The sequence below is a fragment of the Mesoplodon bidens genome, assembly GCF_964165515.1.
Source record: "Mesoplodon bidens genome assembly, chromosome: 17".
Lineage (NCBI taxonomy): Eukaryota > Metazoa > Chordata > Mammalia > Artiodactyla > Ziphiidae > Mesoplodon > Mesoplodon bidens.
The window spans coordinates 21659098-21674389 of NC_138174.1; the positions used below are offsets into that span (position 1 = coordinate 21659098).

The window sequence follows — 15292 nt, forward strand, 5'->3', positions numbered from 1 at the left end:
GTTTTCCTGTAATTAAAGTCGAAGAAATTTGAGTCTTACCTTGTGACTTGTAGCTTTATACTTATAAGGGAAGAAAGCTTAATAGATGTCTAGCTAGAATCGACCAATGAAAAATCCCATGAGGAAGCTGTTGTCTCAGGATAGGACCAGGATACCTCATCCTGAAACAAGACCAAGTCAGAGCTATTAGGATGGTCAGCAGCGCTTTTAAGTCAATAGCTGTTTTTCTGGAATTGAAAAATGAGGAGAGCCTCAGATAGGAAGAGTTACCTTCAGAGGCCGAGAAAGATACTGAAAAACTTTTAACCAGCAGGTAAAAGTTGTACTCCGTTCAACTTAAAGTTTTCAGCTTAAAGCCCCTGTATGTGTGTATATGAAGAGCTGTGTGAAATGTTGCACTGTTATGTGAGAGAGTTAGTTACTGCCCTTTAAAGCTTGAAAGGTAATTCTGAGGAAAACCAGCATAAACATAAAGATTTAGAACCAACCGAGAACAAATAGAATTCAGTAAATGTGTATGTAACTATCCATTATTAATACTGTGTAAAGAGTTGGATGAGGGTGAAGGACAATCAGAGGAATTTAATTCTTAAGCAAGTAAACCTGGGTCCAGCCAGTCAGCAGTCAACATGGACTCGATGGATTTAATAGAATTTTAAGAGCATCCTTGGCTAACAAATGTAATAATCTAGGGTAAGAGTCTAGGCCACCAGGAGTAGGGTATACTAGAATGCCTTTTCCTCTTTATCTCCCGGCAGAATCTTATTTAGCTTGTAAGACCTGTTTTGTTTTGTTTTGTTTTTAACATGTATTTATTTATTTATTTTGGCTGCGTTGGATCTTAGTCCCGGCATGCGGACTTCTTACTTGCCGCATGCATGCGGGAATCTAGTTCCCCGACCAGGGATTGAACCCAGGCCCCCAGCATTGGGAATGCAGAGTCTTACCCACTGGACCACCAGGGAAGTCCCAAGACCTGTCTTAAGTGTCACCTGATTTGTCATTCTCTTCTTCTTCTTCTTCATTTCCTCTATCTCAATGCTGCCAGAGTGCTAGTCTGTAACAAGATAAGGAACTTGTACCAGAATATAAATCTATACCTTACTTCCTTCATTGAGAAAGTCTTGGTAAGAAGAAAATGTCATCTGAGCTAAATATATTTGGTTTAGGGACATAGCTGATGTATACCCTGTCATAAGTGTGTGGATTGGCTGCCAGTCCATGGACCAACCTCCCCTAAAGCATTATTCACTACTTCCTGTGTGAATACATAGCTTATCAATACAAACACAATAGCGTTTGTTGCATTATATTATAGGTGGCCCTAGTCTTAGACATCTTTGATTCTGCTGCACTTTGCATAGTACCTGGGATCTAGTATGTGGAGAATAAATATTTGTGGACTGAATTACTGTTAAATGGCGCAGTATGGGAAGAACCAGTCTTGGCATTGATAAGGAGCCTTAGCCAATTGCATGGTCAAACTTAGAAGTCAAGGAGTTGGGACCGTGATGTGATTTGACTTAGTGAAGAATTCGAAGAAGTTCATATAAAGCTCCTTGCCTCCTCTAGGTGGCTTCTTTACAGGTACAATTTTTTTCTTCTCATGATTCCACTTCACTCTAGTTTTTTGTTTTTTGTTTGTTTTGCTTATTTGTTTTTTATCTGTTGGGTGTATCTTTTTCTTACTATTTTGCACAGAGGAATAATCAAACAAGAAGAGGTAGTTCCCCTTCCTGATACTTAGTTTTTAAAGAGCTGGTGATGACAGTATTGAAGATTATATCCTGCTAGATGGATTGGAAAGTGCCTACCTGCAAAGGTTTTTCCCTGGTACTTTGCCCTGACTTTGGTCAGTTGGAAGTTGTTGCAGCTCAGTGGTGCCAGCCCCTGTTGTATATGTTTAATTCTTTTGAGGAGAATGATGATGGCTACTAGTCAGCAATGATTATAAAGCAACTGAGAAGTTAACTAAGTAAGCTGTTTAGTCTCTCAAGTTTTGAGTTCACTTAAGGCAATAGGGAAGTCCTGAAATGAGTTCCTGATTAACCAACTTTGGTTCTTTTATATCTAACGAGTGTTTAAATTAAGTCATTATATAAACTGGGAAAATTGGACCCACTATTAAATTAATGGTAGCCAGCTTCAGTGGTTCTGTTCTACTGTGTCTCTAGCTGTTTTACTCTCCCACAGTCCTCCACTCTACCCTCCTCAGCATATAAGAGGAAGGACCTCATCTAGTCTGGAGGAGTGGGGTGTTCCTTGACAAAGGGCAGTTGAGCTGAACTTAGACCTAATTAGGAAGAAATAAGGTGAGGCAGGGGCTAGTGCACAGACAGATTGGCATGAGTATAGGAACTTGAATATAGGTAAGAGATGATAGAAGCTTTTGAAAGATGGCCGTTGTGGGGACAGAGAGAACTAGGTGGATATAGAACATAAAAATGGGCACTGTTTGGTAGTTGGACAGTTGTGAGGTTGAGGAGGAAAGAGGTTTTGAGGAGATGTCCAAGTTCCTCTGTGAAAGCACCTTTGTGAAAGGTGGTGCCTGTTCCTCAGACAGGGAACCCTGGAAGAGAATCACATTTGGAGGTGTTGATTTAGGACATCGTTGAGTATGAGGAGATTCTGAGACATCTATTTGAAGATGTTGTGTAAGCATTGGGACTCAGACCAGACTGGCTGGAGATATTTTAAAATCATGAAACCATGAATGCAGAAGATATTCCCCACAGAGAGAGGGTAGAGTGGAAAGGGAAGGTAGCCTAAAAGGGAGTTAAAACCAACAAGCCTGCTGAGCAAGAGCCAGAGAAGTAGAAGAAAACTCAGAATATGACCTGTCGTAGAAGCCAGTAGAAGGGAGGATTTCAAGAAGGAAGATGTGATTATCAGTGCAGATTGCTGTGGAAAGGTCAAATAAAACCAGAACAAAAAGTGACTGATTTTGTGACTTGTAGGGCCCCCTTGACGTGGACTCCAGATGATTGCTCCTTGGCCCTTCTTCTTGGAGTTTCCTGCCATCTGTCTCCACAGCTCTCTGCAGCTCTGACAGCCTCCCCCATGATTCTTTTTTTTAAATATTTATTTATTTATTTGGCTGCGTTGGGTCTTAGTTGCGGCAGTGGGATCTTCGTTGCGGCACATGGGATCTTTTGTTGTGGAGCGCAGGCTCTATGTTGCTGCATGCGGGCTTCTCTCTAGTTGTGGTGCACGGGCTTTAGAGCGCACAGCCTCAGTAGTTGCGGCGCATGGGCTCTCTAGTTGTGGCGTGTGGGCTCTAAAGTGCTCAGGCTCAGTAGTTGCGGCGTGCAGGCTTAGTTGCCCCGCGGCATGGGGGATCTTAGTTCCCCAACCAGGGATCAAACCCACATCCCCTGCATTGGAAGGCGGACTCTCAACCCCTGGACCACCAGGGAAGTCCCTCCCCCGTGATTCTTAACAAGGCGGATTGCAGTTGCCTTTACCACCCTGCCCTTGGCATATATATAGATGGTCCAACAGAATCCTTTGAATTCCGCTGACTTTTTGAGACTCACAGCTTACAATAAAGAGTTTCATCTGGCACCTTTTTACCTTCCAATTTCCAGTGTCCTTTACCTCCATGCAGTTTCTGCCGCTTACTCTCACGGCCACCCTGTGGATCTTATCTTCTGGACTTTCTGCCCCAGAAATCTTGAAGTTGGGCTTACTCCTCTTGGGTCATAACTTTCATTCCATCCAACTGTGTCACTGTCACCTGTACCTGGTCCCGGACTAGTTGAAGCCTCCCCCCTCTTACCCCCTTTACCTTCTTTTTCTCTCACCGCCCTTCTGTCTTTGCTTCTCTGCCAAGTTTAAGTCACCTCCACCACTCTCAGAAGCTCAGCTCCCTCGTTCCAGTGCCCTTCGTTACACCCACCTGGCAAAATCTCAGCTCTGGCTCACTTGCTAAGTGTTGTTCAGGAAACCCACACAGTTGAAGTACACTCTGCAGAGGAACACTCAGCAGTGCTGATCCCACTTAAGGAACTGACTTTGACCAGTGAGGTTAGGCTATTCTCCTTGTGTTTGTTCTTTTTTCATGCGGGATGCGATGCTAGTGTGCATGTATTTCTTCGTTACAGCGGTGACTGTGTGGAATGACACTTAAACAGACATCTGTCAAACTGATTTCATTGTAGCCAGCTAAAACGCCCGTGGAAACAGCACCTTAGAACCGACGGTCAGGGTCCTGTAATGTGGGCTTAACATATCTTTCCTGATGAATCCCACATTACTTGCTTATCGGAGTTCTCTGTCCCAGCCAGACTTGGTTTTTCTCTTTTTCATATCCCAAACAAGTTTTCTGAACTTTTAACCTCTGTTTGCATTATGCTGCTTCCAGAAAACCCTCCCTTCTCTATCCTTGAAGTTCTGCTCACTGCCTTAGTCCAGCTGAAATCCTGCCAGCCTAAAATTTTGGTAGTATTTTTCCTTATCTGCCTAGAGGGGTATCTTGTCCCTCTTTGAATGTGGTATCCCCTCTGCCTCCTTAGTGTAGATGCCCCTCATTATGGTACTATTGATGAACTTTTTTGCTTATGTGTCTTTAAAAAAATAATAAATTACAAGCTTTAGAACTGTAAGAACCATGGTTTGTGTGACTGTTTATATCCCATGGTGCCATAGGTAGAAGGGATGTTTATGAATGTTGATATATGTCAGTGGGGCTTGAAAATATTTTTTCTTATGGGTGTAGTTCTATTTTGGTATATACAAGTAAGTGGTTGGAGAAATCTTGCTGAGATTCATATTTTTAATTTATGTTTTAAACTATACCTTTGTCACAGTTAAAGAAATTGGGCAATGTTGATCAGATTAATAACTGTAGTTGGAATTCAGTAATGTAACTAATGGTACTTAAACTGCTGTGGTTTTGAACAATAAATTCTCACCACATAGGACAGTTCATCACCAAGACAAACGAAATTGATCTGTATTTGAATGCATTACTTTCTACAGTAGCTTTCCCCATCTGAACGTGAACTCTGCCACCTTGTGGTTTTGTGCAGCAAGTGCTTTAAAGGAAAAAATTCCACTGGCTAGAGAAACTTAAGGAATATTAACATTTGAAGATGCAAACTAGCTTAGGTAGCACGTGTTTCTATAAAGTCCCTGGTAGAAGACTAGTTTGGTTTTGTCATGTAATCGAGAACTCTCAGCCACCTTTGAATTTATGTTGATGTACATTATAGCTTTGAATAACTTCCTGACAAGAGTTTAGCTTGAAATTAGAGGTAAACATTCAGTATTTGAAAAGGCAAAGATTGTTTTATATATGGCCAAGGTTACTGAAAAGAGGTAGGAGTAGACTCTTGCCTTTAAGACCCTCACTCTAATGGGAGACATGGGAAGAATATCCATAGGTGGCCGTGAGAGCACAGGCAACTGAAGCATTAATTTTTGCTGTGTGGGGATAACAGTGTCTGGTCAAGGGATAGCTGGCGTCTTTGGAAGGCAGGGCAATCAGTTCGTTTTGCAAGACTTCTTGTGAGAGGGGTCGTGCCACCCCTTCCCTCCCCCCAATTTATTTGAAGGTGAAGTTTATTCTTTTTTAATGCATAGTTCTGACAAACATCCATAGTTGTGTTTAATTAAAAACTTTAAGGCTTTCCACTAATAACCTGCAAAAAAAGAAATCCTAGCCAAAAAAAACCCGTAGTGATTCTTTCTTAATTCTTGTCGGGTACAAATGCTGTATGATTTGGCATTAGGAAAAATGAGTGGTAGAGGTTCATTACCCAAACCTCTATTTTAGAGACGTTGAAACATACTTCACGGCAGATTTGGAGTCCACTAGGTGGAGTAGTTGTGTTATTTATTTTAATACTGCAGTTACTGTGGCTCTGAGGAAACGCTTTACAGCTGTGTCCCCAGTTCTTTCAGAATTCCAGCAGAGGGGCTGTGCTCCTAAAGAATGCTACATCTTTTTGAAGTTTGGAGAGACTTTGAAGTAAAAATGCAGTAGTGTTGAAGTAGCCGTGATTCAGGGAGAATAAAGAGGGATTGTGTTTTTCTACAGAAGAGGCTTAAGGGAAAAGCCAAAGAGTGGATGGTGATTTGAGGATAAGGAAAGAGAAAGGTAACCAGAGTGAGATGTGCTAAGATAATGGTTGGTTCCATGTTGCTAATTTATTGACTCTGGGGCTTAAGGATTGTCACTGGAGGCTTAAGGCTTAGGCAAGGGGAAGACAAAGCGGGGGGTAAGAAATGAAAGAGGGGGAAGAGAGCGAGGTAAAAAGCATACGGTTTCAGGGCCAATTCCTTTGGGGGTGTTGGGAAAAGATGGAAGTCGGGAGAAAAGTGATTTTAGCAGATAAAAATAGAGAAAATACCACTTGTCACAGTCTTTATAACATCCATTCTCTACCAGGAGATATTGGACTAAATTTTATTGGTATGTAATTGTGCAATGTAAGACAATTTGTGATTTTTTTCAACAGTTTTCTCTGGATTTTTGTACTTAGAAACCTGAACTGTGTCCTTTATCAAAGATCCAGACTTTTCCTTATTCTTGTATCTCACTAGTATGTTGCTGGAAGGGGCTTCTGATTATTGTTGTATGTATAACTAGGTCTTGTGTTTCTGGTTTCCCATTTGGGGGGATAATTTGCTCTCTGATACCCTTGTTTTCCCTAGCTTTTAGTTTCTAGGTTCTATGTAAATAAGAATGGTATAATGTTTGCAAGAAAATTTTATTAATTTAAGCACTGAAAAATAGAATCTTATAACTTTGGAAGGGATATAAAGATCCTCTACCTTTAGGAAAGTGACACTTTAGTCAGCCAGAAAGAAAAAGTGAGCTGTTTTAAAAAGACTTCCACCAAAGGAGTTTCCACAACATTCTTGATGTCTCATTTAAGGAATTCTTTATTATATCTCACCGAAAATCCACTTGCTGTAACAAACTGTTTGTATTCCTTATCATTGAGAAGCATTTACATAGCTCCTTGCTTATACATGAAACACTGTAGGACCAAGTCTCTTTGTTTAGCATATGGCCCAACATGTTAAGGGTTGCTCTGTAACACTCAGAAGAAAAACGTTAAAGAAACACATTTTGTGTTTCTTTAACATTTTTAAGAATAAGTAAGAATAAGTGAATTTCAGAGGTGTGAAGAGCGTTGATTAGCTGTGAGTTACATGTCTAGACACTGTGGTGCCTGTGAAAGTCATCACCTTTTCCTCATCATTTCTGCTTCTGTGTAGTTTGTCTTCAGGTTGAGAACAGCTGGCTGCCATCTTCTCTGTAAGATCATTTTTTGTCACTTCTCTTCTTCTTTTAAAGGCTGCAAATAGTTCCAGTTCCTTTCATCTTTCTTCAGAGGTTTTATTTTTTCATCCTGTTAATCATCTTTGAGTCTCTTGAATCCCCTCCAAGTTTTATTTTTCCTTAACATTCCTTTTCAGTTTAGAAGTACAAAGCTGGATGCAGTGCCCTGAGAGTTTCTGATCACCTTTGAGTGTCATGAGAAGATGATTTCACACTTGTACCTGTGCCAGAATCCATTTCATATCACCTTAGATTATGTTTGCTTTCCAAAACTGTACTCATGTGGCGCTGACTGCCTGTCAGATTTTTATCTCCTGTGACCTTGATCTTTTCTTCTTATGTTTATTTATAACTTGTACATTAATCATCTTTTATTTGTGGAGTTTATTTTTCTTGGCTGGATAGATTGCTTTGCACTGTCCTCACTGAAATTCATTGCCTTTCTTTTTCTGATTACTTCACCACTTACTCAATGTCATTTCTATTCTTATCTTCCAGTGTGCCCAGCCCATGGGCTTCCATTGCCTGTGCTATCCCAGTCAGTGATGCAGATGTTAAAAAAAGAAGGGTAGAGACAGTGTCCTCGAAATGATGGCAGAACATGATGTGTTGATGTTTCTCAAAATTTACTCTAATGAGCAGCCAGGCTGAGTGGTAGAGGGCTGTCTGTGTTCCCCTCCTTTCATGCTTTTTATGCTCCTAGGATCTGTTCCTCTCACCACCAAAGTTTGGTGCCTCCATCACCACACAACTGTGCTAAGGAACAAAGGAAGCTTTGTCAGAGCAGTTCATCTTGCACGCTGCTGTCAGATTTAATTTTTTTCACTGCCTTGTTCATATCTTTCCCTGTTCATAACTTTCAGTGGCTCCCCAACACCACTGAATTAAAAATAGCTTCCTCGTCCGGCATTCGAGGCACATTTTGGCCCCAGCTTCCCTTTCTGGTCTGATTGCCTGTGACTATTTGTTTAAGAATGAACCACTTGCCATTCTCTCACACTTTCTGAGGCCTCGGTTTGTCTGCATTGTTTGCTTAGAACACTCTGACCAAAAAAAAAAAAAAAAAAGGTCCCTGGCAGTCCAGTGGTTAAGACTCTGTGCTTCCACTGCATAGGGCATGGGTTCGATCCCTGGTTGATCCCACAGGCCATGTGGCATGGCCAAAAAAAAAAAAAAAAAGCACATGCTGACACTTTTCCATCAGATTTTTGTCTGTTAACACCATTTAAGACGAGTGTCTTTCATGTTCCTTTCTTTGTGGATTTCTCCATCTAGATATGATCTTTCCTTCCCACCCTCCCTTATACTCCTGAGGGTACTTATTATATTTTGTCTTTTGTTATAACTAGTCTTTAGAAATAACCATGCTTTTCTTAACCTTCCTGGTAGACTGTAGCTTTTTTTTTAACAACTGTCTCTTCCTCATCTTGGTAACTTTGGATATACCTCCTAGTATGTATTTGCATAAGTAGATGCATAAGAAAATACATTTTTGCTTATAGTATTTATGGGTATGTGCCAAATAAATGAACTATATATCAGTTTCAGCATATTATATGATATATGTGATTTAAATTCTGTTGTAAGCTCCTTACTTGGTAACAGACTGGTAGTAGAGTTTGGACTGGCAGCTGGTATACACTTTGAGTAGCATTGTTATAGTCTACTTTTTCACCCTTAAAAAAATTCTAGAAGGAATTAAAAGTTTATATCAATTTACTGCATTAGTCATTAAACAAAAGTTGTTAAATGCAGCAATTGCTTGATTGCATAATTAAAATTTACTCTAAAAGCCCTTTTATAATGGACTTTTATTGTTTTCTAGAAATTACCCAACTCTGGCTAATATCGAAAGGAAGAAAAAGTTAAAAATTGAAAAGGAAAAGAGGGGAGCAGTGTTGACAACGACACAGTATGGGTAAGTTCCTTAAAATTGCTTGCACCCTCAATGCTTATTTTAAATGCATGTATGTACTTATAAATAGTAAAAAAGAGCATACACCCAAATCCTAAAACCTCTATACTTTCAATTCTGAAATCTTTGCTTTTGTAACTTTTTTACTTAAAAATTTTAACATTATATTTCAAAATAAGTAGTACCCTACATTTATGTGGTTTTCAAAACGATTTACAGTAACAAGTCTCTTCTGTCTTTGTATCCTAGCTAAACAGATCTCCTTCCCAGAGGCAACCCATTTTATCTTTCTAAAGATATTTCATCTTTATATAGCACATAGGTAATAGTCTTTTTTTCCTTTTTTGATACTATTGTACATCTTGCTTTTTTTAGCCAAATAATATACCTGGAGATTGTCCTATATTGACATATAAACAAGACTCCTCATTCTCTGAGGGTGTGTAAGAAGCATAGGAATATCCCGTAGGGTCTTTTTTTTTTTTTAAACAATTCTCTATTGACAGACATTTAAGTTTTCACCAATCTTTTACTGATAAAAAGTTGCCATTATTGCCCTGGACATACATTTTACACATGTGCAGATATTTCTGAGCATGGATTCCTAGAAGTGGTTTTGCTGAGTCAAAAGACATGTGTATTTATAATATTGATGGGTAACTGCTAAATACCTATCACAGAAGCTATTGTAGTTTACTCTCCCACCAGCAGTATATGAGACATCCCATTTTCCCCAGTGCCTCACATTCATAGAAGTTTTTCCATTTTGTTTTGTATTGAAGTGTACAACTGGATGAATTTATATACGTTCACATACCTACATACCCATGTAACTTCCACACATTAAGAATACATAGAACATCTTTACCTCACAAAGGTTTCTCTCTTAGGCCCTCCTTAGTTCCATGCCTCCCCACAAAGGTAACCTCTTTTCTGATTTCTATCATCATAAATTTATTTTACCTGTTCTTAGAACCTTGTATAAATGGAATCATATAGTGTGTCTTCTTTAGTGTATAGTTTCTGTGGCGCAAAATTATCTTGTGAGATTCATCCTTATTGTTGTGTATAGCTGTAAATCCATTCTTACTGCTATATAGAACTTAATTGTGAGAATATATATTCATTCTACTATTGGGCATTTGGATTGTTTCCAATTTGGGCTATTATGAATAAAGCTGCTATGAACATTCTTTTAAGTGTCTTTTGTGGACATGAGTACTTGTTTCTTGTTTACATTGGCCATATACACACACACACTAGGTCATACTAGGTATTTAGTTATAATAGATATAGTCAAACAGTTTTCCAAAACACTTGTACTAATTTATACTCCTACTGACTCTGTATCTAATTGCTGTGTGTCCTGGTCAATGCATAGTATTGTTATACCTTTTCCTCATGTTATACCATTTCTCTCATGACTAACGATGTTGGACATCTTTTTATATGCTTATCCGTCGTGTCGATATTCTCTTGTGAAGTGCCAGTTCAAGTCTTTGATCATTTTTTTTGGCGTTTTTTTAAATTCACGGGTAACATAGACAAAATTATTTAAGTTAATAAATTTTTAAGGAATTTCACGTGTTCTGATTGTTTCTACTGCCAATCACCTTAGTTCCTCCAAACTCATAATCTTCAAGATAAAATAGCCCTTTCAAAAAGAAGTTGTTATGTTAGCCCACAATTCTTTTAGTTGGGCTTCTTTGATCTCCAGGGGAATATGGACACACTTCAAAATTCCACACGTGTAATCTTTGGGATCCAATTTCCTCAAGCGATTTACTTTAGGACCATGTTTAGGGTCAGGAGATGGACCTGCTTGGTTCTGAATTTGACATCCTCTAAAAATGTGTTAGGTTCAAACCATATTCACTCCTAAGCCATCACACCCTAGAACAGTACAGATCATTGGGATATGCCAATACCTTTTTAAAATCCAAACACTGTGTTCAAGATAAAAGCTTAAAAAAAGAAGCCATCTTTGTTTCATGTCAACATTAAAATTACAGTACTAAATCAATACAGCTGATAATTTAAAAGCTTAAGATATGAGGGAAATTATCAGCTCTATAGTCCTGGAAGCAACCTTTATGTTTATGAAGACACCCCCATCACTTGATTCTCTTTTAGGTATCATGTTCCTTCTTACCTGTATCAAAACTCATACTGAACAATGAGTTCTGGGTTGCAAAAGAGGATTTATTTTTGCCCCTGTCTAGAAGTCTTTGTCCAGAAATTAGACAAACACAAGTGCTATTGACCACTTTTTAACTGGGTTGCTTTTCTTGATTAGTAGGGGTTATTTACTTAGATACAAATCCTTTTTTGCGTAGAGTATAGGTAGTGCAGATATATATAGTCTTGCAATTTGTGGCTTGCCTTTTTACCCTTAATAGGTGTCTTTTTTTTTTTTTTTTCTCCATATGATAGTCTTAACTGCTCAGATATCTGGGGTCAGCTGGGGGTTATCTGGTGATCTTGACAAGGCTTAGTCACAGCTGGGGGTTTGTTAGCTGATGGTTGGGGTGCCTATATAGTTACTATTCGTGGTACTCCTCATTCTTTAGCGTAGATCCATCTTTCCATCTGATACCATTTTCCTTTTGCCTGAAAGACTTCCTATAACATTTCTTGTAGTGAGGGTCTGCTGGAGATGACTTCTTTCAGCTTTGTGTGTCTGAAAAGATCTTTATTTTACCTTCCTATTGGAAAGATATTTTTGCTAGATACGTAATCCTAGGTTAACAGTTTTCTAAAACTTTTACAGTATTTTAAAGATGTTGCCCCATTGTTTTCTTATTTGCATTGTTTCCAAGAGAAATCTGCTGCCATCATTTTGTTCCTCTATATAAAATACCTTTTATCTCTGACTGCTTTTAAGATTTTCTCTTTCTCACTAGCTGTGAGCAATTTGATTATTATGTGCCTTGGTATTATTTTCTTACTTTGTTTTATTGTCCATTGAGAGTATATGTAATGAACCTTTTTTTTAAAATGGTCTTTGTTTTCCTATGCATAGTTTACGTAAGTATGTGCTCACATAAGTATTTGTTTTCCTCCTAAGAGTAGTAATTGCTGTGGTTTGAGAGGGCACTTGATTTGGGTTAGCTGTGAAATTGTGCTTGGTCTGTGATCTTTAAGTTTATCCTCGTGTAATGTGAAGAGAGTAATACCTCTCTAATCTATTTCAAGGAGTTACCATGAAGTTTAGACAAAAACCATGAAGTTTAAACAGGAAACAAGGTAGCATATTTGTAAAAGCGTCAGAAACTTTAAGGCTACTTACAATTAAGTGGATAAGAGTTAATGCACTTTGTAAAGTCTAAGGAAAGGAACATTTTATCTTAATGTATAATAGGAATGAAAGAATGCTGCCAATTAAATTCACTTACTGTAGATTGTACAACATAGCCCAGTTTCAGAGGGATTACATTATGGGAGGAAATGTGCAATTTGGAATTGATAAAGTATGGTGTATTGTGGTATGTTATCCTTTTAAAGTTCTACTTTGGAAGCCATTGAATTTATTTTATTCTGGTCTCTTTAATGTACTAGGTGACAGGTGATTGTCAGCTAAATTTCTTTTGCATTCAGTAATCTTTTTCAAATTTTTCTTGAAAGGTCAGTGCCTTTTATATTAAGAATTGCATTTTTCTTACTCCAGCAAGATGAAGGGGATGGCCAGACATTCACAGATGGCAAAAATCAGAAGTCCTGGCAAACGTCACAAATGGAAAAATGGTCATGCTGGACAGAGAGCAGCCATTGGGTCAGGCAATCCCTTGTGTGATTCAAAGCCTGAAAGTACACCAGAGGCAAATTCAGACCCTCTGGGTGTTTTGGTAAACACTGATTCCGGTAAGCTAAATAAGAAAACACCGTGTTTTTAAGAGTATAGCCAGTGATGCAGAGATTGATTCTTCACATCCTTGTTTGGGGAGAGTTTAATGGCAAAAAATGTAAAAAGGGAGAATGATGCTTTTGTTCTTAATAGGAGTGTTTTGTCAAAAACCTTGTTTAAAGAAACTTTTTCTGAATCTTGGGAATGAATGCATGAGGCAGGCAGAATGTGGGAGAAAGATTATATTTATTGGATAATTTCCTTAGTATCATATAATCTTGGAAATTTTCTTAAGATTAATTTGAATGTATAGATGTTGTGGATTCAGATTTGCACCATTATGTGAATTTTCCCACCTAGAAAGCGGGAATTCCAATGGAAGCCAGTATTTATGCTGCTCAGCATGAACACGGTCTCTTTGGGTAAATAATGTTAATTCCATATATTTAAATAATACTGTTCTTCCTCAGAGCATAGAATATATTTATGTGTGTTTATTGTTTCTTCTTAAATTTCTTCTAGAATTTAGGAGATAAGTTCACTCTTGCTTATAAGTTGAGAAATTAAAGGACCAAAATGTTGCTGTCACAGAAAGACACCGCTAAGGCTTCATTTCTCTTCTGAAAAATAAAAACGTTTATGTAAATATTTTACCACCTTTCCTTCTAATAACGATGTGAGGCTTTATCCAGTTGCTAGTGATTCTTCTTTTGCAAAGGGGTGTTACTGATGTTACATTGCAAGTTTGCTAGCAGGCTCTGCTCAGCTTGGGGGAAAGCGGCTTCTACGACAATCACAGATTATGTTATAAATTTATTTATTTTGGGCTGTGTTGAGTCTTCGTTGCTGCGCGCAGGCTTTTTCTAGTTGCAGCGAACGGGCGCTACTCTTCATTGCGGTGTGCGGGCTTCTCATTACGGTGGCTTCTCTTTGTTGCGGAGCACGGGCTCTAGGCGCGCGGGCTTCAGTAGTCGTGGCTTGTGGGCTCTAGAGCGCAGGCTCAGTAGTTGTGGCACACGGGCTTAGTTGCTCCGCGGCATGGGGAATCTTCCCAGACCAGGGGTCAAACCCATGTCCCCTGCACTGGCAGGCGATTCTTAACCACTCTGCCACCAGGGAAGTCCCGTGGCAGATTCCTGAATTTATGGATGGGAAGAAACAGGGGTATAACTACTTCATTGACTAAATCAGGATGGAAAAAGATCTTGGCATAAGGGAATGCTGGGCTAAGAGTGACAAGATAAAATTTAGTAGGAATAATAATAATAAATTATTTTAACACCAACTAACACTTACTGAGTAAGGTAACCTTACTGAGTAAGGTATTGGGTTGGCCAAAAAGTTCGTTTGGGTTTTTCCGTAACATCTTAAGAAAAACCCAAACGAACTTTTTGGCCAACCCAATACTTCTGTGCTCTAAATGCTTTGTATATATTAGTTCTTTTCCTCCTGACAACGTTTTACGTATGTACAGATGCTACTTCCATTTTCGAACCAAGGAACTTAGAGTGAGTAATTTACCTTAGTCATGCTGCTAATTAATGGCAGAGCCAGAATTAGAATTTAGGTGTCTAACTCCTAGTATACTATACTACCTCTACATGTGAAGTCTGAATTTGGCCAAAAAAATATTGTAGGAGTCTAGGATAGTTGAGATGTGGGAGAGAGTTTTAAAAAGGCATCTTATGCTTGCTGCTAGCAAGGCAAAGACAGAAGACATTTTGGGCCAGGGCTGAATTTACTCTTGGGCACTGATTTTTTTTCCTTCAAAAAATGTTGGAGAGAGCCCACATACTTCTTCAAACTTACAGTTTGTGACCTTGATGATGAAATACAATCTGTACCTAAATATAAACTTCCATGTCATTAAAATACTTGAAACACAAATGTGAAGACTACTGTTATAAACAGTGTTACTGATTTGAAAATTACATAATTCTTCCCTTTATGCAGTTTTCTAAATGAACATTTGAAGGGTTCTGTAGCACTGAATACTCTGTTTTTGCATTGTTAGCTTTGGTTGGGTAATTCTGTTTTCTCATTTTTAAAGAAGTGTTTCAGTGTATCAATCTGGTGAAACACTAACAAAAAGATGAGTATATCTTGCTTCTATTTGTATCTAGATCTTCAAGAGACACCTTAGACCTGAGAAACAATAGTTAAATGCCTTTCATCCTCATGGTAGAAAGCATTCAGTCAGATCTACGAGCAGTTGAATGAGAGATAGCAAGTAATTTTGTTT

The 15292-nt window shown here is 38.6% G+C and overlaps 1 protein-coding gene across 1 annotated transcript in view; it reads left to right on the plus strand.

Moving 5' to 3' along the window:
* The window catches only part of NUFIP1 (nuclear FMR1 interacting protein 1), a 39750-nt gene that overhangs the window by 7192 nt on the left and 17266 nt on the right, over nt 1–15292 (plus strand). Inside the window, exons 6-7 of the mRNA XM_081214421.1 lie at nt 9117–9209; nt 12874–13067. Coding sequence (XP_081070547.1) covers nt 9117–9209; nt 12874–13067 — 287 coding nt within the window. The remainder of the gene's footprint in view (nt 1–9116; nt 9210–12873; nt 13068–15292) is intronic.